Source organism: Neophocaena asiaeorientalis, unplaced genomic scaffold (assembly GCF_003031525.2).
Source record: "Neophocaena asiaeorientalis asiaeorientalis breed wild unplaced genomic scaffold, Neophocaena_asiaeorientalis_V1.1 scaffold226, whole genome shotgun sequence".
Classification (NCBI taxonomy): Eukaryota; Metazoa; Chordata; class Mammalia; order Artiodactyla; family Phocoenidae; genus Neophocaena; species Neophocaena asiaeorientalis.
In genome coordinates, this window is record NW_020173037.1 from 2,405,663 (window position 1) to 2,419,388 (window position 13,726).

At 44.4% G+C, this 13,726-nt stretch overlaps 1 protein-coding gene across 1 annotated transcript in view; it reads right to left on the minus strand.

The window, feature by feature from the left end:
* Positions 1–5,820, minus strand: part of ST18 (ST18 C2H2C-type zinc finger transcription factor) — a 65,916-nt gene extending 60,096 nt beyond the window's left edge. Inside the window, exon 1 of the mRNA XM_024742560.1 lies at positions 5,553–5,820. Coding sequence (XP_024598328.1) covers positions 5,553–5,820 — 268 coding nt within the window. The remainder of the gene's footprint in view (positions 1–5,552) is intronic.
* Positions 5,821–13,726: the final 7,906 nt, after the last annotated feature.

Genomic DNA, 13,726 nt, shown 5'->3' on the forward strand with positions numbered 1-13,726 from the left:
CGTGTCACCCCCTTCCCTCTTGGCAGTGGCCCAGCCGGGGTGACAGATTGTGTGTGTGTATATATTTATATGTACAGTCACCCTCCCCAAGCCTGTCCCGGTGCAAACACACCACCTGAGGTGCAGATTCGCCAGTGCCCAAACACACCACCTGAGGTGCAGATTCGCCAGTGCAGCCCTGGCCGCGCACGTGGCGGGGTCCAGGGAGCTCGGCGCCCAGAGATCGCCAGGCTGTGAAATGCACCAGATAACCAGGCAGTGGTCCCTGGCAGTCACTGAGACAAAACAAAAAGAAGACGAAGCAGGACTATTTCTGTGTCTCTAAAGGCAGGGTGGCGGATGGGAACACAAAATAATAAGCCCCCTTAAAGACTGTTAGAGACACCAGGTGAAGTGCATTCTGCCTTAATAAACATCTTGGGAGGAAAGAAAAGCACAGCCATCCTGTGTAAGGGCTGCGGGAGAGGGTGTCTGCGCAGAAGACAATGTGCCTTTTTTGGGTCTCGTTTAATTTTTTATAAACATTGCGTCTGACAAGGACACTCAAAAATGCATCTCCATCATCTTCCTTTCTGGTAATTATCTCCCTAAATCAACACTGGACTGCCCGGATCAAGTAAATATTGCCATAGTAACTAAAAGCATTTTTGGATGAAGGGAAGAATTCAGTCACAACACTAGCCCCTTTAAATAATGCTGATTATAGAGTGCAGTCTTTTGTTGGGATCTATTCAACATAAACTGAAAAATTTAACATTTTACTTCCTAGAAAAGAGGCTGGCGAAACCAGCACATAATATTTGAACGGGTGGTGTATCCTCTCCTGAATTCATATCAGAGGAACTCCAGGTTTAAATAATATATTAAACATAGTCTAAAATGCAAATGAAGTTTTTCTCAATATCACAGTTGGCTGTTAAGAGAAAGTGTAAAGGGTTATGATAATTTTAGAATATTATGAACTACAGAAAACAAATAAAAAGCATTTTCAGTGAATATGCTCAATTCATTGAACTATTCTCTCAACTCCACTTAACTACCCACATGTGTACAATAATGACTTATAGACATTATACCTAATTATGCATATTTGGGCTGTGTGAGAGTGCTAACAAAAGCTCTAGAAAGCAACAATTACCTCTGTTGCTTAGCTACATAGTTTAAAATATTCCTATTAAGTGCAGATCACCAGAGAGGCGGGGGTGACAGCAATGCACGTGTACCCGACAATGCGTGTCACCGAGCCGCTGCCAAGGCGAGCGTTTTGGGTCATTTCCAGTTTACATAATTGTTTGGTTCAACTGTTGGTTATATGCTAAAAGAAACTATTTATTAATTATTCTTCAGAAAGAGAGGAGCCCTGCTGGTAGGAGTGCCTTCGTGCGTCGCCCGCAGGGTTTCCAGGGGTGCCCTGCAAACCTGCAGACCAACTTCCCACGCGCCCACCCCCCTCTGCCATCACTGTCATTGTCACAAAGAGAGAAGTTGAGTTCGCTTTTGAGCAGACGTATCTGCGACGGGGCGCCCCTTCCCCCCAGCTTTGGAACAGGCTGCCTACTTTTTCTGTGCTTGTGTGTTTTTGTTTTCCGGGGTGGTCCGGTGCTCTGTTTTGTGCTTTTGCCACTGACATAACCCAAAGAGCCCTGCGTTAGGGACCTCGTTTGGTTCTGGGCCTGGCGTGTGTCTCTGTGCCAACTCCGATGGGTTCCTCACCCTTTCTGAGCCTCACCCTCACAGGAAAGCAGGTGCCACCCAACAGGTATGCGGTGAAGGATGGCTGCTTCTCCCTTCCCTGTTACTACGGTAGAGTTAGCAATGGCAGAGGAGACATGGGAGCTTCCACCTAGATAAGGTGCGGCCCGTTTTTCATTCAGAGTAAGTGGTGACCGTGCCCGCTGTGGAAGGTCACAGTCCAAGTGTAAAGAGGACTCAGCCCAGTTCACCATCACCCACGTCACACTTCCTATGCTCGCCAACTGCCTTGGGGATGGGAGGGTCCGCGCATGGCGTGGAGGGAGACCTCCCGGGTCCGAGGTCCAGAGACTGGGGTCGTGTGGTTGGCCCAGCACCACCTGCCTGTATGGCCTCGGGCAGGCCGATGTCTCCCGGGTCCTGGGTCCTCATCTTTAAAACGAGGACGATCTGATGTCCCAATGACTGGATGACCCTGTGACATGCTAAGACAATGAACTGGTATGTTCCTGGCATGGTGTTCAGTTACTCATTTCATTTAATCCTCACACCAACTACAAGAAAAGTACTTTCAACTCCCTGTTACAGGCGGGAAACCAGGGTTCTAAAGAGCCAAGGGCTTGCTCAAGTTCACACAACCAGCCAGTGCGGGGGCTGAGATCCGGACCCACGGCCAGGTGCCTACTATTTTCCCATATCTGGATACTTTCAAGAGTGAATTTATAGGAAAATACCAGAATACACTTGTCAGGTAACTTGTAATGAAAAGCAACAATCCTTAAAGTATAAAGAAAAACACATAAAGACAAACACAACAACAAACAAAAACTAACAAAGTGCATCTCACAACAACGTGGGGTAGAAAATTCCTCAGGTGCACTTCTGGGGCTGGAGTAGGACAATACTTTCCTCACAAAGCAAAAAGGTAAATAAATAAACTTCCTTTTGGCCTGATGTGTAAAAGCTCACATCTGTTGATTTGCTTTAAACCAAAGTCTCTCCTCTGAGGGGTCTGGTAATCCTGAAGTGACCTGCTAGCGGATTCTCCATAGGGACCGACTGTTCTGCGTCAAAACAACTTAAACAAAAGAAGTCCTCTGAAAATCACGTTTTGAGGTTGATTCCTTTAGTACAACTGGATTTCAGATTTTAGTTCTGTTTCTGTAACTATCTAAGTGACTTTTACGGGGAAATTAGTTTTCCACGCTTCCTGAGTATGTCAACTTTGCTGGGAATAAAAGCCCTAAAAGATGAATTTGTCTTTCAGAGTTTTAGAATGGGAGCGGCTTATCCTTTATTTGCTGTCTGTTATTTGAGAGATAACATAGTCAAAGTATCATCCCAGCTCCCAGAGCCTCCACAGGTGTGACGGGTTTCCTGGAATCACGATCACGTGCTCACAACCCGGGAGGATCCCACACGCTGGCTCACCCTGCTTCTTTCCCTCGTCTGCACTGGGAACACACGAGTTCGTCCTGCCTCCTGAGGGCTCTGCAAGGTCACCTTCTGTTTGCCCCAGTGAAAACTGTGCATCTGTATGGTTTTGTCCAAATTTTCTTCTATCGTCTTTAACGCCCACCTGCAGCTCTTTGAAAGACAGCCAGGGGAGGGCATGGGGCACAATTTTGCCATTAAAGGGATTCAAGCTCATGACCTCAGCCTTCGTGAGCCTAACCCTCTCTCATCAACTGAACCGCCTGCTTGAGACAAAATTGGGCACACACCTGGTCAGATGAAGACCTTGGGGTGCCTGGAGTGACCGAGATGGTAGATGAAACCCCTCATGCTGGGCTTGGGTGCAAGCTCAGCTCTCTTGCCTTCCGGGGGCGGGGGGTCACTTGCTTGGAGGGCTGAAAGCAACTTAGACTTTTCCTCTCTCGACCAGGGAGAGAAGCATCTGTGACCTGTCATTTCTGGAAATGGGACTTCGTAATCTGACCTCGTAGGGACTTTGCCCAACTTGCCTTCCAAAGGTGGTCAGAGCATGGGAAGGGCTGGATTATGGAGCACGGTTAGCTGGGAAATAGTTATTTTGCTTGTCCTTCAATTGTTTCCTAATTATCTTCTTTCCAACGCCTACAAGCTGTGTTACCTTTAGCATTAAATCCCTTTGTCCTCGTAGGTCTCATTTGTAAAGTTGTGGCCATAATAATACACACTCACGTCACTGTTGGGTGCATTAAGTGATTTATGTGCTCGGAATATATTAAGAATTCAAAAATAATAGCCACTACGGCTGGAATTTAACATACTCATTGTGATTAGTAGTGGCTCTAATACTAAAGAGTGAACATTTGTGAAGCTGCAGATAGAAGTCTATCCGTGCTTCTAAGTGAATATTTAACTGAGAATATTTGACAGTGTACTTCCCCGGTTACTATCAAGCATCTACAGTGATCATTCAGCTACAAAAGAAGGCGGGAAGCTGGTGGGCAGGTACAGTCCTGGTCCTTAGGGTGCCTGCAAAATGTGTTGGTGTAAAAGATGCCCATTGTCTTAAATACTTGGTAAATTAATGTCAGCGAGATGAATTATATAACCATACTGACTCAAGGACTTTCCCTAGTACTAGATTCAACCTACAATTTCCGTGAATCAACTACAACAAAAAACTGACCAGCTCAAGGAAACAAACAAAAAGGTCAAGGATGATTATAATTTACAGATGAGCCACGAGGTTTTACGCCATATGTTAACTACACAAAAGCCAGAAAGTTCAGTCAAGCACTAGCAAATCAGAATACAACTGTTTTAACTACAGAATCTCCAATTACTTGTAAGCCGAGATGACTGGAGATCTGATGATTGTGATCTGAGATCTGTGCTCACTCAGTCAATATGCTTTCATGTCTTTTCTATTAACACCTACTGCAATTACTACCATTCTATATGCGATAGATATTTATGATCTAAGAAGCTCGCTGCCTTCGGTTTGTATAATTTATACTTCTTTTCAAGTAACAACTTATTTTGTATATTTTGATTCCTTAAAAACTCACATTCGGAAAAAAATGTGTATGTAATAGAACATACACACATCTAGTTTCATTTTCTAAAAGGTCAAGCTTTAGATTTCCATGTATTTTCTAAAATAAACTTTTGAGACATTTTGCATGTCCTTCGATTTCAGCCTCATGCACAAAGTGGTCTGTGATGGTCCAGGTCCTGGAGGCACTGGGACAACCAGGGTCTAGTGGGGGTGACCGCGAACTGCGGAGAAGCACATCCTAAAATTTCAAAAAAAAAATTAGGGGCAGGGGATTAAGAGACACAAACTATTACGTGCAAAACAGATAAGCAACAAGGATATACTGTACAGCACGGGGAATTATACCCATTATCGTGTCATAACTTTTAATGGTGTATCTGTAAGAATACTGAATCACCATGCTGTACACCTGAAACAAATATAATATTGTAAATCAACCGTACTTCAATAAAAAATTAACAAAATAAAATTTCAAAATAGAGACTGCGTCTCATACGTCCTATCGGAAATGTCTCAAAGCTTACTTTGCAGGGGTTTTATGTTTCAGGGACTAGACATCCACCCCATTAGGGAGTTAAGGTCCTCTTCAACTTTGGGGCTTAGTCGCTTTTATTTTCTTCGGAAAGAGGCACAGTCCAAACCCGTGCCTGGGGCCAAGGATGCTCTGTGCTCTGTGCCTTGTGCTCAGACCCCCCCACTGTTATGGAAGGAAACCCGGTCCTCACTAGTGGATGCTGAGGGAAACCAATGTCTGGTTTTGCTCTCACGTTGGGGTTTGCTTTTCCCACCATACAAACGGCACGTCCCCCTGAGGTGGGCCTGGGTCTGTGCGCAGGCAGGAACTCAAGCTGGGGCCACTCCACCTCGCTACCTGCGCCGGGGTGATGGTGGGTGTCTGGGGCGCCGTCCTGCCCCAACGCCTCCGCCGTCCGCTCAGCCCGTCCCTCCTCGCGGTCCGCGCTGGGGCTGTAGTGTCGGGGCTTCATGAGCAGGGACTTTCTCTTGTTGACCGGCACCCCCAGAGCCTGCTCCCCGGCTCTCCTCTTCTTGGCCGTGGAGCAGTCATGCGCAGCACTGCAGTAACGGAGACGGGTTAAGAACATGATGAAAGAGTTCACGGCTGTCTGCCCTTCGACCATCACCAAGCACGACCAGAGAAACCTGGGACCCAAGGTTTGGGGTTAGTTGTCGCCATTAACGAAAACAGCCCATCCGTTGAATTCACTGAACTGTGTAGACTCTACTTTACTGCCGATCAGAAGAGCTAAAAAAAAAAAAATCATCCTTAATCCTGAGTAAGCATACGTTAATCTGTACTTTGCCTGGCACTACACTAAATACCCAGGGAGGGATGAAACAAGATTTGCACTGGTTTGTTAATCCCAAGAAAGAGCTAATGTGAAAAATATACCACCAGCTACAAGAAAACGTGTCCAGTATGGATAAATCACAAGGCTTTTCGGAGAGTTGTTTGCTACTGGAACTGCTTATCTCCGCCACAGTTGCATGTCAACCTTGAGATGCCATATCCCGGGCTCTGACTTGAAAGACAGGGCATTAAGGGGGGGACAAGCTGTGAACATCTGATCTGCCCATCTCCAGTCCCAGAAAAAAGTGGAAAGATGCTCGCGGCACTCTGCCGTTTGGTTCTTACCCATTTGGCACACAGAACAAACAAATAAAAGGAGGAGAAATAAGAGTGGATTTCACAAAAATGGACCGCAGTTTATCCTTACTCCTGTTCTCGTACAGTTTTATTTGGAAGTCCTCCTGAGGATGGCCCTTTCAAAACAGATTTCCTACATATAGCTCACTTGGCATTAACGCAGCTCGCTCTATGTGCTGAAGTTAAGACAAACATTCTCTTGGCAAGACCCAGAAGACCAGAGGGTTTAGCCAACATTGAGTCTCTGACATGTATTTATTAAACACTCTTTGAAGAAAAATGCAAACTTAAAAAGATCCGGAGCAGAGTATCTGGACTCAGAGTAACGAGATATTACTCCATCGCTAAAAGAAGACTGAATATTCAGCATTATTACTAAGACAAGGCCTTAAATTGTTTTGAAGCATCAATGCAGAGAAACACCAGTGGTGGCCCATTCGTGAAAATTATTTAATTAGCATCACACGTGAATTCTTGAATTTGGAGGAGTAGGTTTTAAAACTTCAGAAGAAAAAAAAAGCACTCTTCCTTCTGGGAAAGAAAGAGATTCTGGAAGGAGAGATAATCCAAGAGGGTTAGAAATCTCTCACAAAAGATTAAACATTGAGAACTGAAGATTATCCCAATAAAGAAGAGAACAGTGAGTTTCCTAAATAAACTAATGTGCTTTGGCAACATTTTTCTGATGAGCCCAAATTTAAAGTGACCACGGAGACTTCCCTGGCGAGTGGTTAAGACTTCGCCTTCCAATGCAGGGGGTGCGGGTTCGATCCCTGGTCGGGGAGCTAAGATCCCACATGCCTCGCGGCCAAAAAACCAAAACATAAAACAGAAGCAATACTGTAACAAATTCAATAAAGACTTTGAAAAATGGTCCACGTCAAAAAAGTCTTTAAAAAAAAATAATAAAGTGACCACGCACAGACGATGGAGTGGAAGAGCACCTCAGCAGGTGGGCAGGAGAGCACATGCCTTTGTGAGGACACTGGAAAGTGCAGGCCTGCACGGCCTGAGCCTGGCCTGTCAAAGAGAACAGTCTACAACACGCGTGTCCCGCGTCAGGGGAGCAAAGTGCAGAGAAGCAGACCCCCCGTGCAGGAGCCTACTCTGTCTGGGGGAAGACCTCTGAAGGGGGAGGGGTAGGAGGGCAAAGTTCCCAGGAATGTGCAGAGAGTTCAAGGCCCCTAAACCAAAGTCTTCTAAATCAAGTGCGTTTCCATCCGGGATGCTCAGAAGATACACAAGTGAGGCCACTAACCATTATCCCGAACCAAGAAGATTTATAGAAAAGGAGAGGCTCCTGGCAAATGACATTCAGCTATTAAAGCAGGGAAAGAAAGTGGATTCTAAACACTCATGTTAGCATAGCATGGGCACTGGGAAAAGGGCTGAGAAAGTTTATTCGAACAAAGCTTCGTCAGCACCAGGAAACACTGATCAAAGAGACCTGGGCTGGTGGGCTTGGTCGGTCAGACAAACGCCATTCCTTCCTTTGGTGGCTGGGGTGATGGATGAGGCTGAATGTGTACTTCCGGTAAGATCCTTAGAGATTTCGTCTTGTTAATATTATTATCGAAGTTTACATAGAAAGACAAGGAACATTCCCCAAATCACGTGACGCGTAATTGGTGGGGCTGATATTTGAGTCTGGTCTGCTGGTCCCCAAAGCTCACGCTCTCCTACGTGTTGCCGAATCAGAACAAGGAACCTGGGTAATTTCCATCTGCCTTTGACAGCCGGGTGGAGTCGGACCCGAATGAACCAGCCACCGCTCCAGCTGGAGGAACCTGCCTACCACAGGGCGGCTCCCGGTGATTCGGGACACTCATTAGATCGGGAGATGGTGCGGAGCTGCAGCAAAGAAAAATGCTGCAAAACGTGGCGAAGACACCGCCCTGCCCCCCAACATGTCCACAGTTGGGAGCAGTAGAACGAACGTGACGAGAAGACATTAATGATAATAAAGATCAAATTCAGTATTTGGGTCCAAATAATAACTTGTGGAAGGAAGGACGAAAAGGACGTTGAGGTTTTCTCGAAAGTACACGTATACACTAATATGTATAAAATAGATGACTAATGAGATTCTGCTGTATAAAAAAATGAAAAAAAAAGAAACAAAAAAACAAATTTAGCTTCAAATAAAGTATTGTATTTGACACTGTGTATGAAGTTCCCTAAATAATACCGGCTGTGTCATCTGTAATGAATAACTGAATCTTTTGGAACACTAAATTCCCTAGCCAACAAAGGGGGATAATAATTCCCATGTTAGCACATGTCGTAGGTAAAGAAGGTGACATCTGTGCTGCGAGTGAGAAAAACAGGTCAAGACAGGGCTGTTCGGACTCCTGGTTCTGACTCTCTGCGCCTTGGACTCCACCAAAACCAGGCTGAGCGTCACCTGCACAGACTCTCCAAGCTTGCGCGTCCATAAAAGCATTCTACTTTTAAACACGGTATCTGTATCCACATAAATCACATTCGATTTATACGTAACATTTGCTTGAAATCTCCCTTTCTGTGCGTTTCTCCACTGCGAAGTAGCTATGGCCCAGGCAGCATTTGGAGCTAAAATGGAAGGCTTTATAATAAATATTACCCTTTGTGTGAGCATGGAAAATGGTCCCTTTCCCGCGTTTTCCCTGAGGGCACGCTGTTTTGGCTTTATTGTGACACTTCACTGTGACACTGCAATGAGGGAAAGCCAGGCTTTACATGTCACTGAAAGAAATGCCACAAAATGCTAACGTATCTTCTCAAGGTTGCCAGAAATAATTTCCACTGGGTTGTGTTTTCCCATCTGTGGAGCTCTGAAATGTTAAGGAAATAAATGAGCTCTATTATCTATATTTTTCTAGGAGATGAGAAAGAAAGGGGAAAAGCACACTCAGCCCTGCATTTATTGTTCTATTCAATCAAACTGTTGCTTTAAACATTCAGAGTCCTCCAGGGGACATTACCAATGAGCCAAGTACCTTTCAGTGCCATATTTCATACCTGCAGTTTTGATTTTATTAAAACATCTTTAAAGGATCTATAGTGTTACCTGAAATTTTTGGTCACCTATTTGAAAAATGCTTCCATTTAGAAACTTGAATTCTAATTGGAAACGGTACTCCCTTTGATGACAACATACGGATGAAATTTTATGCAAAAAGTGATGGAGGAAAACAACAGTCAATAACGCTAATGGGAGTCTCATTGCTGGAGGTCTGTTTAGAAGTCAAATTCACTGACCTTTCAGGTTTTGGGAGAGAGTACAATCAAGTGGGGAACTCTGAATCCCCCCAAATCTGTACAATGAACACTGGACCCTAGAAAAATTTTCCAGCTTATTTTCCACTTTCCACAGTAATAAATCCTCAGTGCAAGTTACCAGAAGATATGTAACACAATTAAAAATGTAGGTTCATATATGGGAATAGAATCTAAAAAAGAGTGGATATATGCATACGTATAACTGAATCACTTTGCTGTACAGCAGAAACTAACACAGCATTGTAAATCAACTACACTCCAATAAAAATTAATTTAAAAATGTAGGTTCAGCAATAGATACATTTTGGGTACATCCCCCCAAAAGAATAAAACAGAAAAACAAATGGAAGTTATAAATCCCTGAGTCCAAGGAAACTATTTACATGCTCCAACATTTCCATGGAAAATTCATAGTGGGTATTCCTACTGATTTCTTCTAATTAGGTAGAATACCACAGACTCATGGGAAGGGACCAGGAAGTATGAATTTGAATTAAAAATACTGGCAGGAAAAAACAAAGGTATGATGACTGAAAAAGAAAAAAAATTATACTATTATTATTTTCAGAGACGTGACTGTATTTGAGGAAAACCCCAAAGAATCTACAGATAAAATATTAAAATAAGGAAGCAACTTCAGTGAAGTCACTATTAAAAATGATTTGAACTTCTATAAACCAGTGATAAAAACATTAGAAAAAATTTTAAAATAAAACCATTTATGATGCATAGAAATATGAAATACTGAGGAATAAATCTAACATAAGACATGTAAAACTTATACAAAACAAATAACATTTTGAGAAAATTAAAGACGATCTTAATAAATGAAGAAATAAAAAATGTTCATGGAATAAAAGACTCAGTACTGCAAGATTTCAATTCTTCCCAAATGTATCTACTAGATTTAATGCAATCCGAAACAAAATCCCATGAAGAATTTTTTTTTTTTTTTTAGAAATTAACAAGTTAACACTAAAGTTTGAATGGGAATGAAAAGAACCAAGAATAGCAAAAAGCATCTTGGATGTCAAAGTTTAAGCAAAAAGCATCTTGGATGTCAAAGTTTATCATAAGCCATGCTTAGTACTTGAGATAGGTGTTTCTGGTGCAAACGTACACAAATAGAGCAAAGGAACAGAGTAGATGTTCCATCTACTGGGTCCAGAAATAGACTCACACATATATGGTCAATTTATGGCAAAGGTGTCATTGGGGAAAGGGTTCTTTCTTCAGTGACTGGCATTGGGTCAATTGGATATTTACCTGGAAAAAAAAGGCTTGATTCTACTTGATGGTATATACAACAAACAATTCCCAAAGGATTATGGATTTAAACCATGCACTAGAAAACAATAAAACTTCTAGAAAAAAATGTGAGGATATATACCTTCATGACCTTGGCAAAGACTTAAGCAGTTTACAAAAAGCACTAATTTAAATGAAAAGACTGATAAATTAGAACACCTTAATCTTAAGAACCTTTATTCATCAAAAGATACCAGCCAGTAAGGAGAGCTTTCTATCAATATTCTGTTTCTTGATCTGTTTACATGAGCTTGTTCAGGTCGTGAAGATTCATTGAGCTCTACTCTTATGATAAGTACGTGCTTCTCTAGGTGTGTTACACTCTTCAAAACAGTTATTAAAAGGCCAATAAGGGAAAGAATTCTTCCAAATAAATAAGAAAATGACAATCAATTTAAAAAGTGGGCAAAGACATGGCAGGCACATCGCAAAAGAACTGATACCCAAGTGAAGAGGCGCTCAGGCTCTTTCCTCTCCAGGTAAATGCAAAAACATAACTCACTTGTTGACAAATAAAGTAGAATTATAAGTGGAATCTTTTAAAACTTCTCCTTCCCATCATCAAAATAGCAAACCCAAACATCGTATTCTAGAAGAAATGACAATGATTAGTGCCTCCCTTAACACTTAGAGGATGCATGGCTGGCGGTCCCTACAATTTCTCCCTGAAATTCACCAGTGCAGACTCCAGTAAGACTGATCCTGGGGGTTAACAGCAGGCAACCACAAACCCAGGCAAATAATACTTCTAACTGCAGTTGCTAGACCGAAATACGGGATCTTTGCTTTGCAGATCAACAGAGACTCAACTACGAGCTTTGCAGTCACCGACATGGCAATTACATCCTTTTCCATCTCCATCAGAGAGCGGAACCAGGAGTGTTAGCATTCCAGTAACATAGAAAAGAGGGCAGATCCACAGTCCTGCTGAGGTGTGTGCAAACCTGGCTGCCCTCCGCCGTAATACAGTCTGAAGGGGCCTGGGTGATCCGTGCGTCCCGCAGATCATCACGTGGGTAGATGAGGTTGATGACATCGTGTTCATGAGAACAGATAAGCAGGAAGTGGCAAGTATTTTAGAAGCTCTGGGAAGACGTCTGTGCTCCGGAGGGTAGAAGATAAACCGACAAAGATTCAGGGGCACATCGTATCAGTGACACTTTGAGGGCTCAGTGGCCCAGGGCATTTCAGGTGTCCCCAGTGATAATAAAGGACACTGAGAAGGAAGCATAATGCCAGATTGCCTGATTAGGTTCTGGGGACCGCATACCCCACACCCGGGACTACTGGGCTGATCCATGCTTGGGTGAAAAGGAAGGTGGCCAGCCTGGACAGGGCTACAGAGCAGGTCCCGGCTGCACTGAGGACAGCCTCGCTGGTTGGACATAAAACCTGGTAGAGCCTATGGTATGTCTGTAGGCATCTGTGGTCAAAGGAAAAGATGCTCACAGAGTTTGTGGCAAGATCTCATGGAAGGGTCACGACACAGAGACACAGGTTTCTGGAGCAAGGCCACGTCATTTGCGGCAAAGAACTACACTACTACATTCTAGAGATAGAATCCCTGACCGGGAGGCCAGAGCTGACCATTAGGAACTGGTTTCTATTGGACCTACTAAGTCATGACGTCAAGCAGGGACAAGGACGTGAATGGTTTACCTAGAAGATCAGGGTCGAGGGGATCTAAGGAAGACGCCTGAGGGTGGACCTGTGAGAGTTAGTATGAGATGAGAAGGTCTTTCCTTGCATGATGACACCCACCAGAGAGCACATATCCGGGAAGAAGCATTCAACCACCAACCAGACAGAGCGTCCTGGTCAGGAGAAGTCAGCTAGCCTCTGCCTTCGACTTTCCTACGCTGGAGTTGATAGTGGAGGAGACATCGTGGCAGGGACGGAGGGACAGTACAGGCCCCATAGCAGGGCTCCCACTAAGACCGCTTTAGCTACTCTCGCAGCCCATCGTCCAATCTGTCAGCAGAAGAGATAAATGCCAACCTCCCAACAGGACACCATCTCTTGAGAAGGCCAACCAGCCGCTGGACTTTTCACTGTGGAAGGGGCAGCAACTCAACTTGACTGGAATTAACACATATTCTGGGTATGGATTTGCCTGGCCCGTCTTCAGAGCCTCAGACGGTACTGATATCTGAATGTTCTATCAACAAGAATTCTCACACGTCTCACGGACCAAGAGACCCAGGTGGGAAGACGACCATGGGAAGAGAATACGCGGATACACCGTTGGTATCACTTATCGCACATCCTGGGAACTGCAGTCCTGATGGAGCGATAGAACAATCTCTCGAAGGCATAGCTGAGATGCTGGCTTGAAGGAGATACCCTGCCAAGAGGGCGTGCCTTCTTTGGGGCCAATATGCACGCTTGATGATCATTACGTAATGCCACGCCCTCCACAGTCTGAATATATGGGCCCAAGAACTAACAGGAATTAGCAATGGTTTGGTTTACCATGACTCCCAATGACTAGCTTGAAGGATCTGTACATCCCTCACCCCAAATCTACCCTCCGTGGGTCTAAAGATCCCGGTCCCCTAAGGGAGTGCTTCCACCAGGGGACACATGAGTCCAATCAAACTTGCAGCTCTGCCTGCCTCTTGGTCACTTGGGTTTCTTGGGCTGGGAGACCAGCAGGCCAGGGAGAGAGTCACCATCCTGGCGGGAGTAACAGACCCTGGCCGTTGGGAGCAGCAAGGCTGCTGTTACATTAGGGGAACAGAGAACACATCTGGCCCTTGAGTGACCACTGAGGCGTCTCCTGGTTCTTCCTGGCCTAGCCTTGACAGCCA